General features: G+C 50.2%; 2 protein-coding genes across 2 annotated transcripts; both read right to left on the bottom strand.

Annotated features, from left to right (window-relative positions):
- Positions 1–10,363: 10,363 nt before the first annotated feature.
- LOC124697995 (probable protein phosphatase 2C 32) lies at positions 10,364–11,769 on the bottom strand. Its single transcript, XM_047230522.1, has 3 exons — positions 11,332–11,769; positions 10,857–11,204; positions 10,364–10,736 (listed from the first exon to the last, which is right to left on the bottom strand). The coding sequence occupies exons 1-3, from the start codon at positions 11,767–11,769 to the stop codon at positions 10,386–10,388; spliced, it is 1,137 nt and encodes a 378-aa protein (XP_047086478.1). The 3' UTR covers positions 10,364–10,385.
- Positions 11,770–23,344: 11,575 nt separating this feature from the next.
- LOC124695344 (ubiquitin-60S ribosomal protein L40-like) lies at positions 23,345–23,985 on the bottom strand. Its single transcript, XM_047228200.1, has 3 exons — positions 23,624–23,985; positions 23,458–23,524; positions 23,345–23,377 (listed from the first exon to the last, which is right to left on the bottom strand). The coding sequence occupies exons 1-3, from the start codon at positions 23,983–23,985 to the stop codon at positions 23,345–23,347; spliced, it is 462 nt and encodes a 153-aa protein (XP_047084156.1).
- Between the last annotated feature and the right edge of the window lie 2,915 nt (positions 23,986–26,900).

The raw sequence follows: 26,900 nt of genomic DNA, 5'->3' as shown, positions 1-26,900 counted from the left end.
TTATGGTGATTATCAATCTATTGTTTATGTGTTGTTTATGATCTTGCATGCTCTCCGTTACTAGTAGAGGCTCTGGCCAAGTTTTTACTCTTAACTCCAAGAGGGAGTATTTATGCTCGATAGTGGGTTCATGCCCGCATTTACACCTGGACAAAGGACGTAAAGTTCTAAGGTTGTGTTGTCTCGTTGCCACTAGGGATAAAACATTGATGCTATGTCTAAGGATGTAGTTGTTGATTACATTACGCACCATACTTAATGCAATTGTCTCTGTTGCTTAGCAACTTAATACCGAATGGGGTTCGGATGATAACCCGAAGGTGGACTTTTTAGGCATAGATGCAGCTTGGATGGCGGTCTATGTACTTTATCGTAATGCCCAATTAAATCTCACTATATTTATCATATCATGTACATGCATTGTTATGCCCTTCTCTATTTGTCAATTGCCCGACCGTAATTTGTTCACCCAACATGCTTTTATCTTATGGGAGAGACACCTCTAGTGAACTGTGGACCCCGGTCCTATTCTTTACATAGCATACAATCTACTGCAATTGTGTTTTTATTATTTTCTTGCAAACAATCATCTTCCACTCGATACGTTTAATCCTTTGTTACAGCAAGCCGGTGAGATTGACAACCTCACTGTTTCGTTGGGACAAAGTACTTGGGTTGTGTTGTGCAGGTTCCACGTTGGCGCCGGAATCCCTGGTGTTGCGCCGCATCACATTTCGCGACCATCAACCTTCAACGTGCTTCTTGGCTCCTACTGATTAAACCTTGGTTTCATACTGAGGGAAACTTGCTTCTATACGCATCATACCTTCCACTTGGGGTTCCCAACGGACGTGTGCATCTACGCGTATCACTTCGTCAAATAGTGCCATGACTACAAGGTTTTCCTTGAACAAGGACACACCACAAACTTGTCATAAGCTTCTGAACTAGCATCTCTGAGGTTGACAAGCTCCATAGCAAGTATGTATGTACAGGTTCAGGTGCCTATAGGTCACTGCTTTACCCTATGATTCATCTTTCTGATAATGCCATAGGTGCTCTGGCGGAACATCTCTAGCATCTCGTGTCCCTCGTTTAGGTATGTGTTTTCTTTGGTATCTGCGTGGCATCTACATAATCCATAACCTACAAGGAGGGAGTCATTGGACATTAGAAAAATCTTTTTTACTTATACAGAAAACATGCATTTTTCTTTCTACACAAAAAATGGGGACAGTCTCATCACCTCCACAGCATGCCCGCAGAGAATACCCCATGTGAGCGAATAGTCTACACTCGAAATCAAGTTCTTCTGGCTCCTGTCACCTTCACCACAAACTTACTCTGCTCCATTTTTGACGCCTCGCCACATTTGTGTGCCCTGCGTAGCTGCGTTGTATATCATGTCCTCCTCAATCTCTTCCACACAGTATGCAAATCCCTTTTAGATGCTCTGTCCAAACTGCTCAAACATAATCCATGTATAAATCTTGCTGGCATGCCTCTCTATGTCTAGATTGTGATGCACAACCACTCCGCCCAGCAACAACAATATATATTACATCCTTCTCGAAAGCATGATACAGATCTACAAGTTTTATCACTTACCAGCTAGCTTTGTCCGTTTCTCTTCATAGTTTCGTCTGCGTCCCGAGGAAATAACAGGCGCATATATGGCTTCACGAACAGGTGCATTGGACAATCATTCGGAACATATGTCTTCAACGGACTGTTTGCGTTGTACTCGTCATCTTTGCACAAAAAACTCTTTTGAAGTATGGTTTTGCCCATTTCTCTCTAATCTCGTACAGTTGAGTCATATATGGAAGCGTTTCCAGCGCACACTTCCTGTACGCGCGCTGTGTCCTGTCCGGTGGTGCCCGTCCGACCTGGAGCCTGCAGTTGTCACAAGCACGTATCAGGAAACCAGGATCCATGCAGTGAACTCTTCCCCCTACCCTCCGATGAAAAAATCACGACAATGAACACACCTGACAGCCTAGCTCTCTATTTCTTTACATTTCAAACAACTCCACAACACACATGATCCTGACCCCAAAAAATGACAATATCTGCATCTGTACTGAATTGGAACAAGTCTGTGCCTAGCGGACATTGCACGTAGCCTGCTTCTAAATCCATGCCTCAAGGACATTGTAGTCACACGTTCTTTACAACAACAATTCAGTTTCACTGTAAACTACGGGGTAACACCACTCTGGACTCACTACTTACTAACTCTGCAACTCGCAACTACCGGTGTAGTTTTGACACTAATCTAAATCAGGGGCCTAATTGGACAATTGCAAACACCAGGCATCATGCAGAATCTATAACTTTTTTTGTTATGTCAAATTGTACATGCGCACTGGACCTTATTAACTGAATCCACAAGGGCATTGCATTACCCAAATATGTTAACCTACACTAATTACTCTTTGTGGTCAGAACTGGCCGAACTCCATGTGTATGCTCTGACGATTAATTACAGCAAGACTTGTTTCCTGAATCAGTAATCTTCTCTGTTCTTTTGGTTATAGCACAGCAAGACAATTTGTAATCAACATCAGAGCCGTACGCTCACAATTCCGTACCTTTTTGTCCAACCCCAGAGATTGCAGAAACATTTTTCCAGTTGAGAGAGAGTGCGGAGTTCGCTTGCCCGTCAGGGTCCTGCTCACCACCTCCTGCAATAGCTTGTACGATGGCCATCACGGATTGATCCTGCTGACCGAGCCTACATGCCTGCACCTGCACTCGCCCTCTTCCCTCGCGGCCGTAGAATCCACGGCAGCGTCCGCCGCGCCCTGGTAGATAGGAACGCTGTAATATGAAGGACGTACACACGGCCTCCCGGTCAAATCATGGAGCAGATGTTTGCAGCTGCCGTCGTTGGAAGCGCCATGGCTCAGAAAGAAGGTTGCACATACGTACCTGCTCACTGGATCCAGCGGGAAATCCATTTCGTTGATTCAGGTCGCCGGCGAAATCCTGCTCTATTCCCGACCACTTCCGCCGTCACAATCCCCGCACGCCTGCTTCAGCTCGTGCTCGAATCGCCAGAGGGCTGTCGGAGGGTGCTCTCTCTGCTCGGGAGTAAGATTCAAGCGGTCAGATCCAGGAGGCATGCGCCGACGACCGCACAAATCTGGAGCCGTGGTCTAGGAAGCCGCGTGCAATGTAGCGCTGGTCCAGATCTTTCCCGTACCTCAAGCCGTCTCCAAGGACGGTTTCTTTCGGTCACGCCAGCGTTACTGATACGGGCCCTTCTATCGACCGTACGCGGCGACACCGATGTATTATCCATTTGCTAGCGTGCCCATCTCATTTTTTTCTGACTGGGTCATCAATCTTCACGCGTGATGCCACGGTCTAGATATCAGGTTTACCCGGGAGCCAAAACTCCACTCGTGTAAAAACTGATACCTCTGTTGGTAGCGGATATTAGTTGAGCTACAAATGAAGGAGCTCCTAACTTGTACTAGTTGCCTTTGTGTAACATATTGATGTCGATGATAGCATTTGGCAGAGCTGACAAGGAAATGATCCCATCAACTGTTTTTTTTTCCTTTTTTTTAAGGAATACTGAGTCAAAATCTTCTTGTTGTAGAAAGAATGAGGCATATGTTTGAGACCCCGTTCATCAAGTATATATTTAGACGCGTGTTCATGAAGTATAAGATGAAATGTTAAAACCCAATGTAAAGAATGGATTTTTGTTGCTGTCCATTATCATGTTGTGGGCGTAAAAGTTTCTGTTTTTATCTCCTAGTATCAATCCTCTACCACCCCCTCCCATCCCCAAATATCCTAGTTACCACGGGAGTTTGAAAAGTATGGGGAAATGTTGGGATTGGGTGAAAGAGAGGGATTCACTAAATCCCCTCCCATCCCCAAACCTCCAGGCCTCGTTCGTTTAATCCCTAGAAGGCAGGGATTGGCCTGGATTTGGCCCGGTGCTGGTTTTCTAGCCCGGCGAGATAAATTATCCAACCCAATAAATTTAAGGTCTTCGGTTATACCTGGAAGGGATTCTGACCCATTGTATCCTGGTCATCTTCCACTTAGCTCATCTGGATAAAAATTATCCCCATCGACCCTGTGGAAAATTTTCCATGCGCGAAGGCAGCAAATGCAAAGCCACGATCTCGGCATAATGACGTGAAGACGGATTAACCAAAGGCTGAGTGCTTATGTGGAAGGGATTAGTAGGGGTAAGTGGGGTTTGGGTGAAAGGCCGGGATCAACTCAATCCATATGTGGATTAGTTCCAGATCTGGTTTCAATCCCATCAAAACGAACGAAGCCCTAGGGAATGGAAATACCCTAGAGATAAACAAGGCCTAAATGTCTGAGAGAGGCATTATGCTTTCCCTCTCCCTCATGTATCTCATCCCTGTCCTCACCGACTCCCCCTTCCTGATATCAACCAAGAAGCACAATAGGTCCATGCAACCGCGTTCAGATGTATCTAATGTGGAGAAAACAAGAGGTTATTTATTTATCAGGAAGAGGCATAGTCCTACGCGATCATCTGGGAGCTGTGTTATTGGTGGCCTACATGGCATTCGCGAACTATTCTGAAGCATATGAATCAGAGTTATTTGGGCTCAAGCAAGGTTTAACTCTCGCCCTACATACTACTGACGAACCGCTGCACGCTGCTACTTCAATCGGATCGTGATGTTGTCTTGAAGACTCTGAGAGATGAAGGTTTGGAACTATCACCACACTCTAAGCTAGTAATGGCGCTGAAACTGCTGATCAATGGTCCTAGGGAGCTTAATGTAACGAAAGTAGATCAACAACACAATAGGGTTGCAGATTTGTTAGCTACTTATGCGAGACTGGGACAGTTCAACCGTGTTCGGTCTGACTGTTCCACTCGTTTTTTTAATCAGACTTTGTAGCTTCTGATTGTAACTCTATTCCTGAGTAATAAAGCTCCCACCTTCTACGCAAAAAGAGATAAATATAGAAACATGTGCAAACATGTCTAGTGTCTAGCGTACCAAGAGTGAAGTCATGTGTCATCTACAAATCCAAGTAAAATCACAAATGTGACTTCAAAAGCGTCCTGCAGGAGTAGGCTCCATTTCATAGTTTGGTGGAGGGCCTCAGATTTGGCCTGCTCGGCCCTGTGTTGATCTTCTGTTGGACTTTGTTTTGGGGACCGAAACGCTTGTGTTGCGGGCTAATGGCACATGCGGTTGGAAGCGCTGCGGATTATGTAAGACCATCTCTACCCACGGTTCCTAAATAGTCGTTGGCAGATGCGTCGGCACTGCCGTATGGAGGAGGCGCCGGCATTGCATTCTCTATTTGGGGTGTTATTTTCACACTGCCGCCCCAAACCGGCAACCCGATAGGAGTTTTTTTAGACAAACTAAACATTTACTTGTAGTTTCATTTTCATGTCATTCAGAATCGATGAATAAATAATGCTTTTGGGCAAATTCGAATAAAACATTATTCACTCCTCGACCCCGGATGACATGTGAAACCTGCTTCATCTCTAGCCTACTACCTACTGGCCACCCGGCTCTATGGAGGTAGACGATCGCCCGCAGCTCTCTCCCATGCTCCGCCGTCGTCGATCCCCCGCTGCTCACTCCGCCATTAACGTCAAGTAGGCGGATCTATCCGCGGCTCCTCCCGCCGTCGCCGGTGATCCAACTCCTGCCTCCGTAGCCGGAGCTGCATCTCCGCCAAACGCCGCCGCTCCTAGACTTCATCCTGACGCTGATGCCCCTCCCGCATTAACCGCCACAGCGCAAGTTGCTCCCACCCCTGCTGCTAGCGCACCTCCCACCGACGCTGCCGCTCCGCCTCCCGCTGCCGCCGCGCCTCCTCCCGGTGTCGTCGTTGCGCCTCCTGGTCCTGCCGCTCGTCCGCGACAAAGGCATCTACGGTCGCCGCTAGCGCCGCCTCCTCCCACGCCTCGTACTCTCGAGTTGCGGGTCCTTCTCCACGACTTATACGGCCGCCTCTAGAGCCGCCTCCTCCCACGAATCAAACATTGTGGTTTTTTTTCGGGTTAGTTTTTTGCATCAATGAGACGGGGGAGGAGGGATAATATAGACCGGCGGCGAGGCGGGAAACCTCCAGCGCGCCATCGTGGCGGTAAAATCTCCCGAGCGGCGCCCTGTCGTCAGGCGGCTACCCGCGAGGCACCGGCACGCCCGGCGCCCTTCGCGTAGGGCTAGCACGGGGTTGCCGACGCTTCTATTGGGCTCGAAAAAGCGCCGGCGCTATTTGCGACACGCTAGGCCGCTATGGGGGCGCGTTTGCGACACGCTAGGCCGCTATTGTGAGCCCATTTTCGATGCCTGCCCCCAAAACACTATCTAGGCCGCTATGGGGCCGCGGGTGGAGATGCTCTAAGAGCCTTCCCCATTTTTGTGTAACAAAATATAGCTAAAATCATCTACTATGAAATATAGGTCAAAATATCTACACAAACACGTGTGCACAGCACAACACAGCTAAAAACTCTATAAACATGGAACAGAAACTTGACTAACCAGCTACGAAACAGAAGGACTTGACACTCAAAACATTTTCCTGTCCGAAGTCTGAACACGCACGCGGCCATGTGTAAACCGAAAGAAATGCGTGTGATGCTACGACTTCTACGACTTCTGGTTACTCAAATAATCGGTAGAACCATCGTATTCCACGCGCATACCTTCAGTATTATTGGCAGCATCTCGAACACGCGTTTCGTTTCAACGCACAGGTTCTAGACTTCTAGGTGTTAGAGCATCTCCACTCGTCCCCCCGTCGAGGCACCCGGCGAGCGTTTTTTCCATCCGGACGGCGTAATTCGGCCCAGTCGCGCCCCCGGTTCCTCGTTTTTGTTCGGAATTGGGCCTAAATACATCCGGCGATCCCACGCCATCCTCGGCCCCCCGGGGAGCGCTCGGGGACTCCGGACGAAACGAAAGCGCGGGAAAAACCGAGGAAACTTCCCGCGCGTCTGGTGGCCCCAACTTGTCGGCGAGAGAAACCGATCGTCGTCCTCATCGCATCGTCTTCCGCGCGCTGTAAAAGCCTGCCGCCGGTCCGCATTCGCCGGCCACGCGGCGAGTTAATGTCGTCGTCTTCCGCGCACGCATCGTCTTCCGCGCGCACTAAAGGCTGCCGCCGGTCAGCTCGCCGCGGACGCGTCGCACTCCACGCGGCATTTTAATCCCCCGCGCCAGCCGCACCTATATACGCCGTTCCGCTCGCCGCGAGGCATACCCCGTATCCACTCTCCCTCCACTCTCCCTCCACTCTCCCTCTACATCTCCGACGATGGCGTTCTCCGACGACGACGGCGCAGCCAACAACGGTTTCCCCCGCCGCTCGCTCCACGCGTGGGAGGGGCACCTCCTCCACCAGGCGGGGTACCCCTGCCCGCCGGACACGAGGCCTCCCGGCGGTGGGTGGCGGCTGAGTCGTGGCGGCGTACCAATCCCGCCGCCGCCTCGGGGCCACCTCCTCGACGTCGCCATCGAGGAGGCGCGGATGACATTGACGGATGAGGAGCGCGCCGAGCCACGCCACCACCCCGACAACTACACGGCGTGGAACTCCTACTTCCTGCGGCGGTGGGAGCGGGAGCTCGCCTCGTACGACGGCCCGCCGCCTCCGCGCAACAACTCCGCGGGCCGCCGACGTTGGTGGAGCGCGCCGGGCCGGAATCTCGAGGCCGTCCTCGACCACATCCAGGGCGGCAACTTCCCGGTGCTCACGATGCCCCCGCCATCGAGGGCATCGGCGAGCCGCCGCCGGGAAACGTCCGGCAGCCACGGCGCATGGCTGCGCCGCTCGTCGTCTTCCGGATCGGCGCCGAGGTCATCCTTGGCGCCGGTGAAGAGGAGGAGACGACGTCGCCTTCGACGCCGGTGCGCGTCAAGAAGGAGCCGGCGTCTCCGCCGCCGACCGGAGGGCGCAGCAGCGGCGCCCTCGTCATCCGCGACCAGTCTTCCGCGCCGCAGAGCGGCCGGAAGAGGACGAAGAAAGAGGCCGCCGCAATCCAGCTCGCCGAGGAGGAGGTGAAGCGCGCGGAGGACGCCGCGATGGCGGAGGCGATCGCCAAGTCGCTGAAGGACTTGGAGGAGGAGAAGCGCGAGGACGACGCCGCACTGGAATGGGCCAGGCGCGACTGGGAGCGGCAGGAGGCGGAGCAGCAGCGGCGGCTGCTGGACCTGGCCGCCGCACGCCAACGCGCCGCCCGCGCCGCTACAACCGCCAACGACGATGCCGCGCGCTACCGCCGTCCTGCGACACCTCCTTCCGGCGTCGCTGTCCCCGTCGTCGACCTCGAGTCCTCCGACGACGATATGTACAAGCCATCCCCGGGGTGGTGGGGAGACGCCGGCCAGGGCAGCAGCAGCCAGGCCGCGCAGCCGAAGGACGACGGCTCCGACGACGACGGCGGTGACTACACGGTGTTCTACCGCCATTTGGGCATGTAGAGCGCCGTGTTTTAGAATTAGCATTTGAATTCCCCTAGCCGAATTCGAAATATAGTCGAATTCAGCCTCTATGTATGAACTCCGTCCGTTATGTCATAAATATCATTAAATTTAGTCTATATTCACCCGTTTTTAGCCGTATTTTGTCAAGTTTCCGTTTTTAAAATTCGCCTCGTCGACTTCGCCTGGGCACGCGGCTGGAAAACTACTACTCCCCACGCTAAATCTTCCTCCAATCCGGACGAAAATTTCGCCGGATTTGGGCGTGGGGAGGGCCAACGAGTGGGGATGCTCTTACTCTGCCCGGTGGTCATGGAGTCGCGGCAGTTGGTGTGTGTTGCCTTTGCGCGTGCATCTCCGAATAAATTTTGTTTTCAATCGCTATTCTTGCGTTGCCAATAATTGCATTAAAAAGAAGTGCTAGGCTAATCATGTGTTTCCTGTCGGCTGTAGCGGAGCAAAACAGACAGTCTGATCACGTTATATAGTTTGACTTTCCGTTTAGAACTTAGTTCACTCAATATCTCTTTCCGATTTTTTCGAGAAACGTAATATTAATTTCATGAAGATATCAATTATGTCTAGTCTTTGCAACAACGAAATACCTCAATAACAGTACGAACGCCAGAGAAAAAAGAACAAGCTAAAAAACAAAAATCCAGCTACAATGTTTGAGTCTTTGTAGCAACATCACAAACACCACCAAGACAACCTAAAGGTTTCACACAAAAACATAAATAGACAACGCCTAAAGTCTAAATTCACCAAAAGGAAAGAAGGAACCACTGCACAAATCTCGCTGTCGCTCGACCGTAGATCTTAGGTTTTCACCCTGAAGAAAGTCACCCAGGACGCTAGATCCACAGCCATCGGGATCTCCCCCGCTGCCCGAATGCCGCAACCCATGCCATGGTGAACAGGCGTGTCACACCGCAAGACCGCCGCTTGGGGCCGCCGTCCTGTAGCCCACCCTAGATCCCTCCACGCCGGCCTCAGACCAGCCCCGCTACCGGCCGTAGATCGTTGTCTCGGCGTGATCTTATTTTTTTGTTGTTGGGTACTAAACTATATGGAATGCTTTTCTAAGAAAAAAAAAGAGATAATATCACTTGGAGAATTGAATTTGCAAACTACTCAATTGGATCTTTACACCAGCTGGTCGACGACAAAATAAGTAGATGCGAAAAAAATTACTTTTAAAACCACACAAACACACAAGCACGCTACCAAGACCTCATTAGAGTTTGCATTTGACTAAACCGGAGGCAGCACATTGCTGTCTTATTGGAATATTGGCAACTTCACCCTGCAAAATAAATAAATATTTGCAATTTGAACTCCCAAAGTCGGTATCCATTTCTTTGTTCTCCTCCCAACCAGCCTAATTCTCAAACAAAACTCAGTAGTGAATTTCATCCTAAGATCTCCTTTGATTTATAGGAATTGCATAGGAATAGTATACTTCAATCCTATACTTTTCTTATTCTTATGATTTTCTTATGCTATGAATCAAAGGAGTCCTAAATGTGTGATGTTTCTTGATGAACAAATACTTCAAGAATGAAAATTCATGACAAGGAGTAAAAAGAGAGTTAACAAGATGCTGAATGAATTGAGTCTCGGATAAACTAAACCGGCCAGTCAACCATGTACACACAGAATAGCCTCTTCCAGCATGAGGTGAGTACTACTACTACTAACCCTGCCTTATTACATCAGTTCAAAGAATGAATGGAATTGAATTAAATTAAGTACATAAAGAATGGTGCTACTCCAAAAGAATCGAATGTTAACCCCAAGCAAAATAGTGCAAGCACACCTAAAATTTCGCCTGCCAAGTCACATATGGTAATCTGCCTATCCTGCCCATCATCCCCTTGACACCACACTCTGTTAGCGCTACTTCCTAGCAATGTCAAGTCAAGAAGAAGCTGCGAACTTGTGCAGTTGTATGATCAGAACGCTGATGTCGTCGGTGGAGCCCCTGGAAACCGCGGTTTCGACAAGCCTCCTGCACGCATCGACGCGAGAAGCCTTGTCGCTGCCGATGCAGTGAGGCCTGGCGATGTCCACGGCTTCCTGGTTATCCACCTTGTCCCACAGGCCGTCGGAGGCGAGCAACAAGAACTCGCACTCCGGGTCGACGAGGAGTGTCCTGCTGTCTGGGTCGGCGACCACCCACTGCTTCAGGTGCGCGTCGCCGAGGCCTCTGGACACCGCCAGGGAGCCCTGCACCCGCCATGTTCCTCGGTAGTTCACCACGAATCCGCCCTGAAAATCAGTGGCAGAGATAGCATCAGTCACATGCTCAAGTGCAGCGAATTGGAATACAGAAACAAGTTAGTAGGGCAAATTATGCAGCGAATTCAGGCAAGGGCAGTGGGTTCTCACCAGGTTCTCGATCCTCTGCCTCTCGTCGTCGCGGGCGGCCCGGTGGTCGGAGGTGAGCGCCTCCGCCTTTCCGGCCCGGCTGAGGACGGCGCGGCAGTCCCCTGTGTTGGACACGGTGAGGCCGCCCTTGTGCAGCAATGCGGTGACGCAGCATGCCCCTCCGCTCTCCTCCCTCTTGAGGAACTCCTCGTCCGTCTTGAGGTAACTCGTCTTTACAGCCGCCTCGATTTCGGCGCTGTCACTGCCGTGAACCTTGTTCATCTCCTCTGCCATGAACCTGGGCATGTTCTCGGCGGCGAACTCCGCCGCGCTCTTCCCGCCGTGGCCGTCGAAGACGGCAAACAGCGCCTGCAGAGTTGGGAATAAAACGAGGTGGTTTAGAAATGGGTGAAATGTTTGAATCTACAGACTCCTAGTTATATTTCGCACAAACTGTATCCTGAAGACAGAGAAGAAAAAGCTGTATGGAGCATACCACATCGGGGTCTCCGCCGAGCGCGACCTTGGCGACATGCCGGTCCTCCATCTCCACCCTCCTCCTGCCCCTCCCCCTGCGGCAGTAGGCGGCGAACTCATCCGCCGCCTCCTCCACCTCGTTGCTCGGATCCGACTCGACGGCGGCCACAGCCGCCGCAGCGGCAGCAGCGACCGCCGCGCCGTCCACCGGCACCAAGAGCGGCGCCGGGCGCCGCCTCTTCAGCACCGAGCCGGCGGGGGCGGCCTTCTGAGGCGTCGGGGAGGCCTCGTCGCGGATCTGGGCGCGCAGCAGCGAGAAGGGGCGGAGCGGCGAGCCGGCGGCGGAGGGCGGCGGCGCGGGCGAGGAGTCCGGCGAGGCGGAGGCGGCCTTGCAGGAGAGCGGGCGGCGCGACGGGGAGAAGACCGGCGAGCTGGGGATGGCGACCGAGCAGGACATGGCGGGGGACGGACGGACGCGGTCGTGGGTGGGTGCGGCTCCGCCTGCGTGCTTTGCTTTGCTTTTTTGCTCGATCTGTGATTAGGTTTGGATTCGGTCTGGGTCTGGGGCAAACGGTCGGTTTGAACGGGGGTTATATACGAGGGAGGGCAAGTGGGCAAGCGGGCAAGTACGCGTCGCGGTGGCCGCTCCCGTGAGAACTGGACTGGCGTAGCGTAGCCCGTAGGGGCGTTCTATATTGTGAACTGGACTGGCTGACTGCTTTTTAAATAATGTTTTGTCTGTTGCAAGGTACTACTGCTGGCTCAAGCTCATGCACGACCGGCGAGTTTCATGGCGCAATTATAGGGCTAGATTTTGTGTTGACCAGAACTTATATTGGCCCATGCCTTTCGTCATTACATTTCTTTATTTACAGAATGTACATGTATCTTTTCTAGATATTTTAATTTATGAGAAAATATGGTGTTTTATTTTCGCTTGCAAAAAGATACTGCCTCTCTCCGTAAAAGTATGTCACAAGTTGGTCTAAATTTAGATATATTTAGACACATTCTTTAATATATAGATATATCTGAATTTAGACAAATGTTCGATACATTTTTTTATGAACTGGGGGATTGTATGGTTTTATTCAGTGGCAAATCGAAGATAACAATATAGGAAGGGTTAAAAAAATAGTTGTTGGGGGAGGACTCCAACGGAAAATCCAACAAGAAGCTGATCAATTGTGTTGTACCAAGCCTAGGCGTCTTCTGCGAGTCAAACGGAATGGAACTTTTGCTGCCCACAACTTCATGACGGAGATTGGGCCCTGCCCCTCGCCGAGCATTTCCAACGGAACTGAGAACTTTGCTTCTTGGTTGAGAAGACTTAGGGCAGGAAGCCTCAGGCTCTGACATGGATAAACGGACCACTTAATCCAAATCATAGGCTTGTTCTAACTTCTAAGGAGTTGGAGGGGCACAGCTCTGCTGGGTAAAGGGTCTTAACTTGGAGGTCCAAAACAATCAGCAACCATATAATGAGACTTACTCAAGAAAATCACTTCAGAATACTTATCATGTTCCTTGGGAGTTGTAAGGTCCCAACAACTTAGTGGATTGCTTGTGTGCTTTTCTCAAGCTTCCAAACGTAAAAGAAAAGGCTAAACTTGAAAATGCGCTAGACAAAGGTAATAACCAAGAATACAAGATCTCAGACTTGAGAGAACGTAATCCAAAGAGACATGGTGCAGTTTGCAATGGATTTTTAAAAATTATATGAACAACTAGTCACCATAAGGCTTAGGTTGGTAAGACATTAAGTTTGGCTTCATTTTAACGGTCATTTGCTCCCCTCGCTAACAAACTTTAACCTTTTCGTCGTTAACCATGGTTGCGGCATAAATATGTGTTCTGTGTTGAAAATGGAATTTAGGCTTGAGTTTGACGAAGCGTACCCGATAAACTCACCCCTGATTTTATTTAGAAAACAGTCTTTCATGTCGAAAGTTTAGTACCAAAACCCCTCCAAAATAACAGCCGCAAGTATGGAGTCACCTCCATTTTGTAAAATTGCAAAATATTTTACTCGTTTCGTGCCGGTAAATTTTGTTATCATCCTCGTAGTATCCGTTATGTCCAATAAACAACAAAAAGTCGATATTATCATGTTCTGTCACGTCGCACTGGAAAAAAAAAATCCGCCGTTACTATTACTAGACACGGAAGCATCAAACTCCGGGTTTGAACTGTGGTAATATGAGTCTCATTGTTCTCCTAACCATCCAATATATACGTTGGTTCTGAGGTGCTAGTGGACTCTTTTAGATGAACTTGTGAAGATAAATGATAAAAAGAGAGAATGTTTTTGGAAAGGCAGTGTTTATGTGTAAGCAGGGGCCCGCCCGTACTTGAAAACACAGGTGAAGACTGAAGAGAAGAGTGGCAGTTTCACAGGATGAGGGAGGAGTGAACGGTCGCAGGTCAAAGATGCGTTAACCCCGTGTGAGACAGTGAGAGTTGTGAGTTGTGACACAGAAGTAGCAAAGCTGTGGCGAGGTGCGTCCACGTGAAAACGTCCCCTTCTTCTCGCAAGGAAGAGAGACGCGGTCTCGCTCGTAGCATCAGTTTGTTTCCCCATTGATTGATGTGGCCGTCCCATCTATTCCTCTGGGCAAAACACGGGACACCGGCAGAAGCCAACGGCGATCCGCCACGGCGAGACGCGTGGCCACGTGTCGGCCATGGCTTGGCCGGACGCGGTTCGTGCGGGCGTGTGCTGCGCGACGGGGTGGAGGTGGCGGTTGGGGAACGTGCCCGGAAATGGAGTGATCCGGATCGAGAAGAAATGAAGGAAGAGGTGGCTGGGAGCTCTGACCGAACGGCGCGCGGGTTGGACGAGACGAGACGAACGTTGAAGGCACAAAACTGAAAAAGTGTGACCCTATCGCTTCCCCACTCGGCTAAGCAACCTCTCCTCCGTCTCCGGTCGCGATCACTTGCTTTTAATTCCTTCCTTCATCAAACGAACTGAGCTACTAGCTGAACCGCCGTGTCGTCCCGATCCCAGGCGAGCGCAAAACCGCCTGGTTTCATCAGATCGACGGAACCCCTGCGTTCCCGTACTCTGCCTGTTTCGCGTTCGTCACGTTGGTCCCACATGTTAGGGTCTTGACCAAGTTTCCTGTGGACGAGGCGCGCGTGCCCGGAGCGGGCGGGACCATGTAGCCGTTGGAGGTTGCTACTATTGCTGTTGCTAGCATAGGCTAGGCCGCTAGGGGCGGCAGGACCAACGCGACAGGAGGGGAGGCGGGGCCCGCCAGCTGGCGGCGTGGGCGTCACCGGTGCCACGTTTCGTTTCGTCTGCTTATGCTGGTCTGGCCCTGGCCGTGTGGTGCGCGTCGTGAAGGACACACAGCATGCATGCACGCACGCCCGGCTTTGCGTTTGCTCCGGTCCAACCTGCCCGGCCCGGTCAGTCCAGGCGTTCAACGCCCAGACAACGGCATGGTGAGAAACGGAGAATCCGCACCCAACGTACGGATCCACCGGCCCGCCGGTGCCGTGCTTCCGATTCTCCCACAAAAGCTTCTTTCCGCTGATTTTTTTTTGGGCCGTTGATTGAACGTCCGACAGGGAAAATTACGGGCGGGGCTACAAGCCTACAACCATGACCAAAGCACAATGAAATATAAGGTACATGCCAATGGGCAGGGCTACAAGCCTACAACCATGACCCAAGCACAAGTACAGAATCCATCCGTTTACAAAGAAGTGGGCGTTTAGTTTCCAAGTTTGTCCTAAAATGTGTTCCTCTCTTTCCAAAGAGCACTTTAGAGCTAGTTTATTTTTTCCATCTTTTATCGCACGGGAATCAAGCTCGATAACATTTAATACATGGTCTCTTCATATTTAAGCATATCCTTAAATAGATAGATATTGAGTCGCACATTTCCACCTTTTCAGTGCAAAGTAAACCTATCTTATCAATCCAGTCAGGTCAACTCTTTTGTGAACAAAGTGTTAGAAATATATTCGGTAGTATTTGGTAGTTTATGATTTGTAATTTATCTCCTACCTTATCTCTAGGAGACATATCTAGTGATACCACACCTTATTTGATACCATGATACCACCCTTTAAAATTTAAATTGTAAGTGTCAAAAAATCCGGAACCAAAATTTTGGGTGTTCACAAGATGTGTGTTTACATACCCTGTAACTTTCATAACAAAATTCCAAATATCCTTAGAGAAACAAAAAAGAGAAATCCAGCATGAATAGTGTCACATAAAGACAAAAACACAAAATGACACTATTCACACAACATTTGTCTTTTTTGTTTCTCTTTGTGTATTTTAAATTTGGATTTGAAAATTCTAGACAATGTAAACACACATCTTGTGAACAGCCACAAATTTATTTTAATTTTTTTTGTCACTTAGAAATTTAAATTTTGTGAAGTGGTATCATGGTATCATGTGAGGTGTGGTATCACTAGATATTTTCCCGTTTCTTGACTCCCAAGTCTTCAACTCCTATATATACTCGCGCATGAGGATCAGTACAACATCTATTATATTCCACCAAATTTTGTTCCTCTCTATCGTTCTACACAAAGGAGGTACGTGCATAAGAAAGAAAATGGATCAAGGACAAAAAACATAGCAAGCATTACCCTAGAAAAATGCTACCAAAGTGTCGAAAATAAGAGGGATGACTTTGAGCATCACAGTAAACTTCCTGTATCAATTCCCCCTTCCTCTCTCTCTCCTCACTACAGTACCTTTGAGAGTAGTGGCCTACCTATGAAGGAGTCAGGGTGATAAGGGGAATCCCAGCAGATCCTCCTAGGTGTTGCCCAATCTTTCACAACGAGAAATGGGGATAGTATATCCTCCCAACAACGCGATGAACGCAGACTGGAGAAGAGGGAACGAATCCAGTATGCAACGGATCGATGAACGATACGCCTCAAACCTTGAGCTAGACAATCCTTGATGAACACAAGAACCTTTGCAGCGGATATAATAGATAAACGGCAGCGCCGTACCCCCGGAGGGATGATACACGTGAACACACGCAATGGGGTAAACCCTAAACTTTTAGTCTAAACTTGTCTATCTAAACCCTAGTCGTCCCTCCACCTTATATGAGGGGGTGGTGGTCGGCCAGCCCCTAGTGGGCCTCTCTACCTTGGTTTGGACATGCCCAAACCAAACTGACTCAACTTAATAAAATCCCTAATTGCCCACATATGATCATTACATAAACTAAGATAATTAAGCTGGCGGAGTCCTGAATTTGGGCTCCACATAGGCCTCCATGCCCGTATCACAGGGGGGGCACCGCCCCCCCATCCCATGGACATTTCTTGAAGGATCCAGGGAATTTTAGCCCATTTGCCCCCAGAACTTTGGCCCGAAATGTTGAAATTTTGTCCTATAAGTCCATTTGCGCCCCCCCCAAGGAAATGGCCCAAGCTCGGCCACTGTTTGAGAGTCTTCTCCCGCTCGCGGGCGCTCCTCAGACTGAACTCCGGCGGCGCCACCGTCTGGAGGAGAGAAGGAGTGGTTGCCTAGAGTGTACAGAGTACTAGTACGTTGTATGGCGATCTGCTGGTAGTGGGCTTCATGCCCGGTAGGTGGAGCGGGTGTCCGGATCTGGAGCAGTTTAGGGTTCATCTTCGTCCTCTGGTTGCTTCTCTGGTCGGAGCAACTCAGAGAGGAGACGAACACCGCTTCCTCGAATAAAGCCGCGGTTCGTAGCCATCTTGAACTGTGGAGCTGTTGTGCTGTGAAATCTCCTCTGTCCGTCCGTGGAGGCGAGGGGAGGTCCTGATGCAGCGAGCGGTCGACTTCTTCTTCTTGATGGTGTCAGGTTGTCGGCGTGCGACCGGTGCTCGTGCGCTAGAAGTTGCGTTCCCCAAAGTTCCCAAGCGACTGACGAATCGTCAGGCCGCTATCCATGGAAAAGGGAGCCACTCCGAGCTCGGGTGCGGAGGTGGCCCGAGCTTCTTCTTCCTCCAGGCCGATGTGCCGATGTGGAAGATCTTCATCAGACTCGGCAAAGGATCCACAGCCGATGTCGCCCAAGTGGCATGTTCCCCGGTGGCGGCGCAGGCTCCCGAGCCTTTAGGTCTTGTGGCAGCTGCGGTGGAGAAGACTAGGGATTTGATTGCGTATTCAATTTCATTTTAAAGGTCTTTCTTGTAACAGTGATAGCCTTATCAAGTATTTCCCTATTGCTTAGGGACCGCGATGTAAATTTGTCCCCACTGCTTGATCAATGATGCTTCCAGGGCCTTCGGTCCTTTTCCCGTTCAAAAGAAAAACTTTGAGCATCCATGAAGCAGGCGGCGCCCGCATAATGTCCGCAAAGCAAGAATCACTGCAAGGGGTTAAAGAAGAACTCGATTAGGACAATGGAAAAAAATGACGGTCACGACGCGCCTAGAATGAGCGGAGCATGCACGTGCAAGGAGCCAACTGACAGACTGCAGAGCTCCAGCCCTACCTGTAATCAACGGTCAAAAGCCCATTGATTTGATTTAGTTTAATAACCGGAGAATCTCTTCTTATACACACTCTCGGCACAGAACACACGATCGAATAGCATTTCACAGGTCACGTTTTTGTTCGCTTCGAAAGATACACGCACTTACACGTAATCGCAAACGCAGGAGTGGGTAGAATCCAACGATATCGATCAGTCGTCAGTAATCCAAGATGTTGAACGCATGTCGAGTTCTACTTATTCTTTTTCTTTCGGGAAAATGCATGTCAATTGTCAAGCTAGGCTACGTATGCCGTTACGCCACGCCACGCCATGGCAGTGGCTTGACTTTCGTCGTTTGCCTTTTCCACTTGCGCACGCACGAGCTAATCTCCTGGGCCCTATCGCGCTGACTTGGACCAGAGCTATTCCGGGTTTATCTTGGTCTACCGGCCGGTCAAGCTTTGTCCACTGGATCGTGCATGGCGATAACTTGGCAGTGCCTCCCGCGAGCCTTTCCTTCTTTTAAGTTGACGGTGCTGACCGCCGACGAGTTGCCTACTTGACTTAGCGTTCGATGTCAACGGCCGACTGGCAACAGGCCTGGTCTGAGCTATGAGACTGGCACCTCAACCGATTCAGCCGCTCCTTCTTCGTCTTGGCTCGCGACTGTTTCTTGTGAATCACCGCACCTTTCGTATAGGAAATGTGGCTGGAATTAACTAGGGCGTGTTTGGTTGTCGTTCTAATGCAGCCAGGCCCCAAAACAACGCACGTTTTTAGGCTAGTAGAGCCTGATCCGTTAGAAACAATGTTGAAGACGTAGTTCTCATTTCGTTTGGTGGTCGGGGCTGAAATTTCTAGGTTGTGAAGAGATTTTAAGCCGTTTGTTTGGTTGTGGCTACGTCCTGCATGCATGTGAGGCTGCCATAGGAGGTCCTAACAGCCTGACACTAAAATACAAGAGAATCTTCACACGTTTTCGTTTGGAACGGGCCTGTTCCCGAAGTAACGCCCGATTCAGAGTAGTTGTGGAGCGTGGCCCGAGGCCCTTTTCGAGTGCGTTAAGGTCCGTGTTGTGCAACTTGTTTTGCCTCTGTTGTTTGGTTGCCCACGTAAAAAGAAATCTTTCTCACTTCATGCAGTCTACCAACTTCCATGCAAGCTAACAAACGCGTCCCTAAGGATTCATCTCTAGGTGGCGTACTCTCAGCCAAATAAGAATATCCAACCATTCACTTTACTTGTATCTGTCAACATGCTATGAGCATTTCCCGCAAATAATGTAGATGCATTATAACTGTCATTTTACATTAGTACATAAACTAACAAACCAGCTCCAGCACATGATGTAGATGTAAATAAATGGACCAAAAAATTTATGTCGCGATGCAGATTTTACATCGGATAATGCAAATATACATCCTGGGGGTGATATATTCACGCAATGCAAAAAAGAAGCTGACACGCGGGAGCTCTAACCACTAGTTTGGACTTTTTCTAGCTTCCCCGCGCGTTGTCCTCCATCGCCGCCGTCCGAAACCCGGGCGATTCCGGCACGCCCCCACAGGGAATCGACCTGCCGCTGCTCTCGCGCCGCCCGCTGGTCTCTGCGGAAAATAAAATTGTGTAGCCAAGATGTGATGCAGACTGGGCCACATCTTTGAGAACATGCCAACAGATTTTGGGCCAACAACCATGTACGTGGGCAGTATCCAAATTGCTCGTGTTCAGTTCCCTACTAAAATAACATAATCTGGCCCAGATTCTTTAGAGGCAGCGGGCCGGCTCTCCTATTTAACACTCGAAGCCTCAAGTAGGCACTTGCCACCTGAAGCCTCCTACACATGGGTACTAAGGGCATCTCCAACCGCGCGACCCAAATGGACGCGCTGGGTCGTTCGTTTTGGGATGTTTGCGTGGTCGAGCGGACGCGCGGACGGAGCCCCGCGTCCGCGCGTCCGTTTGGGTCGCGCGCTGCGCCCAACGCGCGGGATTTGGGTTGCGTTGCCCTATGGTATGTTTTTCTTGTAAATTCACTAGGAAAACGCAAAAACATATTATATAAAATATATAAAATAGTTCAAATGCTCAAAATGTATTACACATTACATAGTCCATGTAATCAAGGATAAAGTATTATTCAAATAAAATGAAAAAATGATACAAATACCCTCTAGGCTTCAGGATTTCCTTCATCATTGTTGTTTGCAGCATTGTTGCCTACATGCTGCCACATGTGCTCGACCAAATCAGCCTGAAGCTGGTTGTGTACAGCTAGATCTCGAATTTCATGGTGTGCATGAAGAATGTCCTGGAATGATGCCGGAGCACCTTGAGGAGTAACCAACTCTCCTTGGCCTTCCCGAGTCATTATCAAAGAGTGAATCATCCCGCTCTACCTCAACAATCATGTTATGCATGATTACACAAGCGGTCATCACCTCCCACAGAGTTTGCACATCCCAGGCTCTGGCAGGGTGTCTGACGATAGCCCAACGAGCTTGGAGGATGCCAAACGCCCGCTCGACATCTTTCCGGGTTGCCTCTTGCTCTTTGGCAAACCTTGCCTCCTGCTCTGAGGTGGGGTTTCGGATTGTCTTCACGAGTGTAGCCTAAGGTGGATAGATACCATCAGCAAGGTAGTACCCCTTGGTGTAGTGGTGGCCATTGATCTCAAAATCCACATCAGGGGACTTACCGTACGCTAGCCTATCAAACACCGGAGAGCGCTGCAAAGACATTGATGTCTTTGTGCGAGCCAGCCATTCCGAAGAATGAGTGCCAAATCCATGTGTCATGGGAAGCAACAGCTTCAAGAATGACTGTGCACCCCTCAGAATGGCCGATGTATGCCCCCTGCCAACCAAAGGGGCAGTTCTTCCACTCCGAGTGCATGCAGTCTATGCTGCCAAGCATCCCAGGAAACCCCTGGAAGCGTTGATCGACAACAGACGAGCTGTGTCCTCTGCATTAGGTTGCCGGAGGTACTGTTCTCCGAACGAACCGATCACCGCTCGCAGAACCCGTACATCGATTCCAGGCCGGTTGACTCACTCATGTGCGTGTACTCATCTACGAAATCACCGGCAACGCCATATGCGAGCATCCTAATCGCTGCCGTGCATTTCTGGTACGAAGAGAGGCCTACCTTGCCAAGTGCATCCACTTTCGCACAGAAGTAGTCGTCGTAGATCTTGACGGCATCCATTATCCGGCGGAACAGCGGCCTGGTCATCCGAAAACGACGGTGAAACAAGGACGGCACGAACAATGCCTTGGGTTGGAAGTAGTCGTTGTAGAGCTAGTCGTGGCCGCGTTCTCTTTTGCGGTCCAAGGGGGCCGCGCGGCCCGGCAAGGACCCCCGGTACACGGGGATCTGCGAGACAATGTGCTCGTGGATGAGCAGCGCAGCATCCGTGAAAAAATCATCGTCGGACTCCTCGTCTGACGACGTGTCGATGAAGTTCTTGAAGTAGTATTCGTCGTCGCTGTCCACCATGATCTGAAAAGGGACACATTTTAGTTCGAGCATTTCAACGAACACCTCGCAGGCGGAGGCGATCCAAATGCTTACGTAGGGACCTGCATGCATGGCCGTCTCAGCCGACTTGCGGTCTGGAAACACGGTGCAGGAGAGCTCACCTCCGACGGAAACGGCGCAGCTGCGAACGGCGGGAGGTGTCGCGACGGTGAGAGGACAACAGCGCCGGCGACGGCGTCCTCCGACTCTGCTACGACGCGGAGAAAGCAGCGCGGGGCCTCGACCTATGCTTCCGCCCCGCTTGCCGGCGTCTCGACGACGATGGCCGGCGTCGACGCGCTCCCAAATCGCCGGTCCGTGGGTGGCGGCGGAGCGGTGGGGAGATGTGTGCGACGGGCTTGTGTTGTGGGAGGCAGACAGGCGGGCCAGGGGCGGACAAGGGGAGGACGCGAGCGACCAGCCTTTCGCGTCCGCGGCCACGCAAACTCGTCCAAGATTTGGGCCGGGTTTGGGTCGTCCCGGACGCCGCGGCCATCCGTTTTAGGGATGGGTCCGCGCGCTGGGCCGCGGTTTTGTCCGTTTCGACCCATCCGGTCGCGCGGGCGCGGGATGGGTCGCCCGGTTGGAGATGCCCTAACCCATTAATACAGGTAGATACCCTCAAAAAAATTAATACATGTAGGATTTTTTGTTCCGTTTCTTTATGTAAACTCCGGAATTTGTTTATATTTTATAAGTAAAATATAGAAAAATAATTTTAGTGAATAGTAGCATAAATAATTACACAGTTTTTAGCCTGAGAAATATTATTTTATCTAGTTTAATTTAGTTCAAATAGTTTGCAAAATTATTCCCATGTAGTGATTAAAATGTTCATGCATTTCAAAATTGTTGTTCATTTTGAATGCCAGATGCTGAGAACGTGTCCCTGGCGCACAGATGGGTGCAAGTACTGGGGTGCGACGTTACCATGCAATCCGAGGGAAATCACCATGTGCAGCCAAGCATTGAGGTGGCCACTAACAGAGGTTACAAAACACAAAACACAGATGCATCTCTTTTGAGGTTTTCAGTCTGTTCTTTCGCTCAGATTTGGTGTAATATCATTTTCCAATGAAGCCAAGAGGGACATGAGTAGAGAAAATTGTCTCTATGGAATCTTTCTTGAGTTAATCATAGTATCGTGTTGGTGCATTTGGAGCGTTCAAAATGGAAGAAGTTATTAGAATATTGACCGGTCATTTGAGCGGTGAGGGCGATGTCTCAAGTGGGAAGACTCCGTGGTTAAGCATAGGGTTAAAGCCACACATCTACAAATGTAAATTTCAGGGAAAATTTGACCATTGTTTTTTATTTTTATGTGGTAAAAACTGAAGACGCATTTTAATTTTTTTACAGCATTCGCATATCTTTTGGGATGATGATTAAAGCAAACTACAAAAGGCAAATTAACGTAGGGGTCTGATTACTATTTCTTGTTTTGATTTTTATGTTTTCTTCAATAATGAACTCTGTTGTAGTTAGCCTTGTAAAGCACTGGTAACTGTTGTATGTGTAACTGTGAAGGACATGAATGAAAAGAACTGAAACTTTCTGTCCCTTTCTTCCTTTTCAAGTTGGTTCTCCTTCCCCGATTCCCTTTCTCTGGAACCCTAGCTGCGGCAATCATACCGCCTGCAACGGGTTGTGACGGCGTGGTTCCGAGGGTCCATAGAGGAACCCCACGTTATGGTAGGTAGCTTCGACATGATTTATCGATGACTAGCAAATAGAGACAATGATGTGCTACCGTCGCGAGCGGGGATGCTCCTAGCAGCGTTGCTACCCGTCCCAACCTACGACGTTTGAGTAGTTTGGTGCATGAAACTCGTTAGAAAATATTTCTACAAAGGTTCACCAAAATCGAGAAGATGAAGTTGTACTGCCACACCACATGTGAAAAATCAGTATGCTTTGGGGACATAGACATACACACAACACCATGCTGCATCCCATTAATTCTACATATATGAGTATGTGTGACAGTCAAGAAACACAGATGATATCTATCCACCTGTCCCTATGTGAGGCTCATGGCTTCTGGTAGTATGCATATATGTCACTGCTAAGTTGCTTCACCATTTTCGAAACGGTTTCTTCTTCCTCAGCTGAAGAGAAAACAAACATTCCATCAGATCATAGAATGAAAAGATAGATTAGTGGCAACAATTCGAAGAGAGAGGATTACGTCGCTGCTGCGGCCGCACTTCTTCTTGCGGCAGTTGGTAGACCTGAGAGGAAGCCGCGCATAGCACCTGGTTGTATCGGGAACGAATCAATGCCGGAGAACGAATAACTGAACCGAGACGCAAAGAAAAGAAAAATCAAAACATGTGTAGGCGTATGTACTGCACACGTATCTGCGGCAGATCATCTTCTTCTCGTTGTGGCTGAGCGCGAGCTCTCGGAGGCTGGGCTCGATGAACCAGCATTGGCCGCCCCGATGGCCGCCGCGGAGGCCAAGCGCGAGGTGCAGCGTCGACTCCTTGCTGATGCCGTAGTCGGCCAGGGTCCGGCCGTCCTCCTCCTGTAGCTGCTTCCCGGCGAAGACGAGAGACGGTAGCTGATTCTGATCGTCGCCGTCGTCGTCGTCCTCAGAGGTGACGATGATTCCTTCCTTCTCCTGGATCTGGGCCAGGACACTGTCGACCGTGTCGCTGCTCTCGACGTCGAGCGTGAGAGTCTCCCCGGTGACGGTCTTCACGAAGATCTGCATCGTCGTGGGTCTTGATGGTGGCTGTGGACCTGTGGTGGGATGACTGTAGGGCCGTGCCGTGGAGGCATATATAGCGATCCATCGGTGGAAAAAGAAACGCGCCCGCTACGAAACTGAATATACCACGGTAGTGGGAAGTCGGGAATACGTGATCGCCACGGATAGTCAGAGGAGGCAGGGGCAGGCAGGAACAAACAATGGAAGGATGGCTGAACCTGAACCGGATGGCGCAGCAGTTGAATCTATGATCGATCCGTGTAGCAGACTAGCAGTATTCACGAGCTTCCCGTCGTACCTTGTGCTCATCCTTTTGGCCGGGATTCGCCGCCATGGAACATCTATCGGCTGTGCGGACGTTGGTGCTGTGGCTGGGCAGCACGTCGCGGGAGCTGGGTCGCGTTCTGGGCGCCGTTCCTCCTGCAGCATCTCGGCGTCCACGACACCATCAGCGCCTACTCCCTCGAGGGCAACATCTCAGCTTTGTTGCCCAGGTCGGCGGCGCCGTCTATTTATTAGAGCATCTCTAGCCGCGTCCTTCGAAGCGTCCCCAAACAACGTTGGATCGAGCGTTTGGGGAACATGTTTCCTTTCTGCCGCGTTTGGGTGACGTCCCTCCCCAGCCGTGTTCCCTAAGCGCCGCTCCTAAATAGAAAATTCAAATAGTTTACATTCAAAAGAGATCGTTCTCGTCGAAGTCGTCGCGATCAGAGTAGCCGCGATCGAAGTACTGAACGCGCGATCATATTACAGACCCGTGGTGCAAGCTAATAAGACGTAAATTAGAAGAAGGGGTTGGGCGACGCCGATGGCGCATTCTGAGTCGACGTAGGCCCGTCGATCACCACGACCTCGTCATGATCTGCCCGGTGTGCCTGCTTCATCGCTGATGCCGAGGCAGATGCCGATGCCGCTGACGATGGTGTACTAGCAGACGCTATCGCAGACGCGTCTGCTGGTGCCTGCTCTTGCTCCGGGGGCAGGGTTGCTGTCGCTGCCTCGGCCGCCGCCATTTTGGCTTGGATGTTGTCGACGATCATGCCTTTGTAGAAGTTGTGCGCCGCCCGCGTCCGGGGAGACATTCCAGCTGTCGACGCGGTCAGCAGGGACATGTCCTCCTTTTGTTTCTTGAGCTCCATCTTCCCCTCTTGCGTCTAAAGCAGCACCGTCCACCTTTCGTCGGTCTTTTTGTCGCGGAAGAGCAGGGTCGAGGAGACCTCGGCGAGGCACTGCGTGATCGACGCATGCGTCTTCTCAGTCGAGCAGCGTCAGCCAAGGCGGCTTTGGCAGCCTTGTTGCCGACAGGGCGCCATGCCGATGTCATGAGCGGCGCATCCAGATCAATGGCATCTTTCCCTTTCTACAACGAATGACGCGTCAACCACCATTTCTCGTTTATTTTGAGCTTGCTATATCAATGCATCAACGCGAAAGACTTATTCCCTTCCGAGTGCTTTCGGTACATCGCCATGGCCTTATCGAATTAATCAAAGGAAGCACAATCAGATCGTGATTACAAACTAGGCGCTAAATATTATCGTAGAAAGAGGCGTACCACGTCGCTGATGTTCGCGCCGATGTCGCCTCTGGTCTCGGCCTCGTTATGGTACCCATGGAACATGTTTACCGACGCCTGGATGATGGCCCAACGCGTCGACATTGCCTTTTGGCTCCTCTTCATTGTCACTTTGCGGTAATCACTTTTGAATAGCTTGCGCTCGTCGAACTTCGCCTTGATCCTCGCCCAATACTTCCCGTACTTTTGGTTGGCGCCGATGATGGAGTCATGGCTCACCGTCGACCACAACTCGCAGAGACATTCATCCTCCAGAACCGTCCACTTGGGGCCTCGTGTGCCCGAGGCCTTCCTCTTCCTTTTCTTCCTCACGCCGGTCGCGTCAACCTCCACAAGATCATCTGCATCCTCCGCGCCACCCGTGTCCTCGTCGTCCTCTTTGTCGCCGCCCTCTTTGTCCTCGTCCTCGTCGTCCTCCACCCCCTCCTCCTCCTCCCCCTCCAACTCCTCCTGGATAGGGAGAGGGTAGCGGCGGCGGGAGGGACAGAGTAGCGACGGCGGAAGGGAAAAATGAATCGACGGGATAGACGGTGAAATCTTTTAGGAGGCTACATAGGTCACAACCCATATAAATATAACAATCACCCATCATATCTCATAGGCACGTTAGATAGTGTCATTTGTACATACATGCATTTCAGTGAAGACTATTAATTTGAAGTTCTACGTAGAAAAGGAGCTACATTTAACTACAACTGAACACTAGGACTTGAATTGTTAGTCGTGTGTTAGCAAGTTACAATCAATGTTGCCATCGATATTAGGTTGTCATAGGCCTTCCCTCATGTGAAGCTTATAAGGCATACTTCTTGGCCTTTCATTAGCTTTGAAAAGATTCATCCAAATCTTACACATTGTGACCCGCAATGTCACTCTTCTAGGTTTGTTCTTTAAAGATCTTTATGTAGGACAACGAGGTCTTTGCTCATACACACCGCGTACAACACATTAAAATATAATCAACCTGCCTTACAGTATCTATGTGAGAGTTGCATCTGCAGCGGAGTGGAAGTGTTACATATTTCTCTCTACACAACAACTTCTTTTTGTTTTCCTAGGTCTTACTTCACGGGATCTTTGATCACATAGGTTGGGTTACCCTCTTGGGAACTCACGTGGGTTTCAACCCCATTTCCATCGATGCAGTATCTATCATATTTTTTGACAGTACTTCTGTGAAAGGATTTGCTAGATTCTTTGTCGTTTAGATATAATCCGACGCTATAAGTTCAGAGGTTTTAAATTTTGGGGCCCGCTATCTAGAAGGATATGACAATTGGACATCTGACAATTGCAACTATTTATGTAGAATAATCGAAATACTGGACATGTAAAATACGAC

Source organism: Lolium rigidum, chromosome 3 (assembly GCF_022539505.1).
Source record: "Lolium rigidum isolate FL_2022 chromosome 3, APGP_CSIRO_Lrig_0.1, whole genome shotgun sequence".
Classification (NCBI taxonomy): Eukaryota; Viridiplantae; Streptophyta; class Magnoliopsida; order Poales; family Poaceae; genus Lolium; species Lolium rigidum.
This window is presented reverse-complemented; position numbering and strand designations above follow the sequence as displayed.

What these genes read in the sequence shown, in the direction of transcription:
- LOC124697995 (XM_047230522.1), bottom strand. Translation starts at nt 11,769, where the DNA reads ATGTCCTGCTCGGTCGCCATCCCCAGCTCGCCGGTCTTCTCCCCGTCG. An exon ending in TCGGCGGAGACCCCGATGTG is followed by an intron (nt 11,205 to 11,331) that starts GTATGCTCCATA and finishes CCAACTCTGCAG; the next exon opens with GCGCTGTTTGCCGTCTTCGA. An exon ending in GGCAGAGGATCGAGAACCTG is followed by an intron (nt 10,737 to 10,856) that starts GTGAGAACCCAC and finishes ACTGATTTTCAG; the next exon opens with GGCGGATTCGTGGTGAACTA.
- LOC124695344 (XM_047228200.1), bottom strand. Translation starts at nt 23,985, where the DNA reads ATGCAGATCTTCGTGAAGACCGTCACCGGGGAGACTCTCACGCTCGAC. An exon ending in ATGATCTGCCGCAGATACGT is followed by an intron (nt 23,525 to 23,623) that starts GTGCAGTACATA and finishes CGATACAACCAG; the next exon opens with GTGCTATGCGCGGCTTCCTC. An exon ending in AGTGCGGCCGCAGCAGCGAC is followed by an intron (nt 23,378 to 23,457) that starts GTAATCCTCTCT and finishes TTTTCTCTTCAG; the next exon opens with CTGAGGAAGAAGAAACCGTT.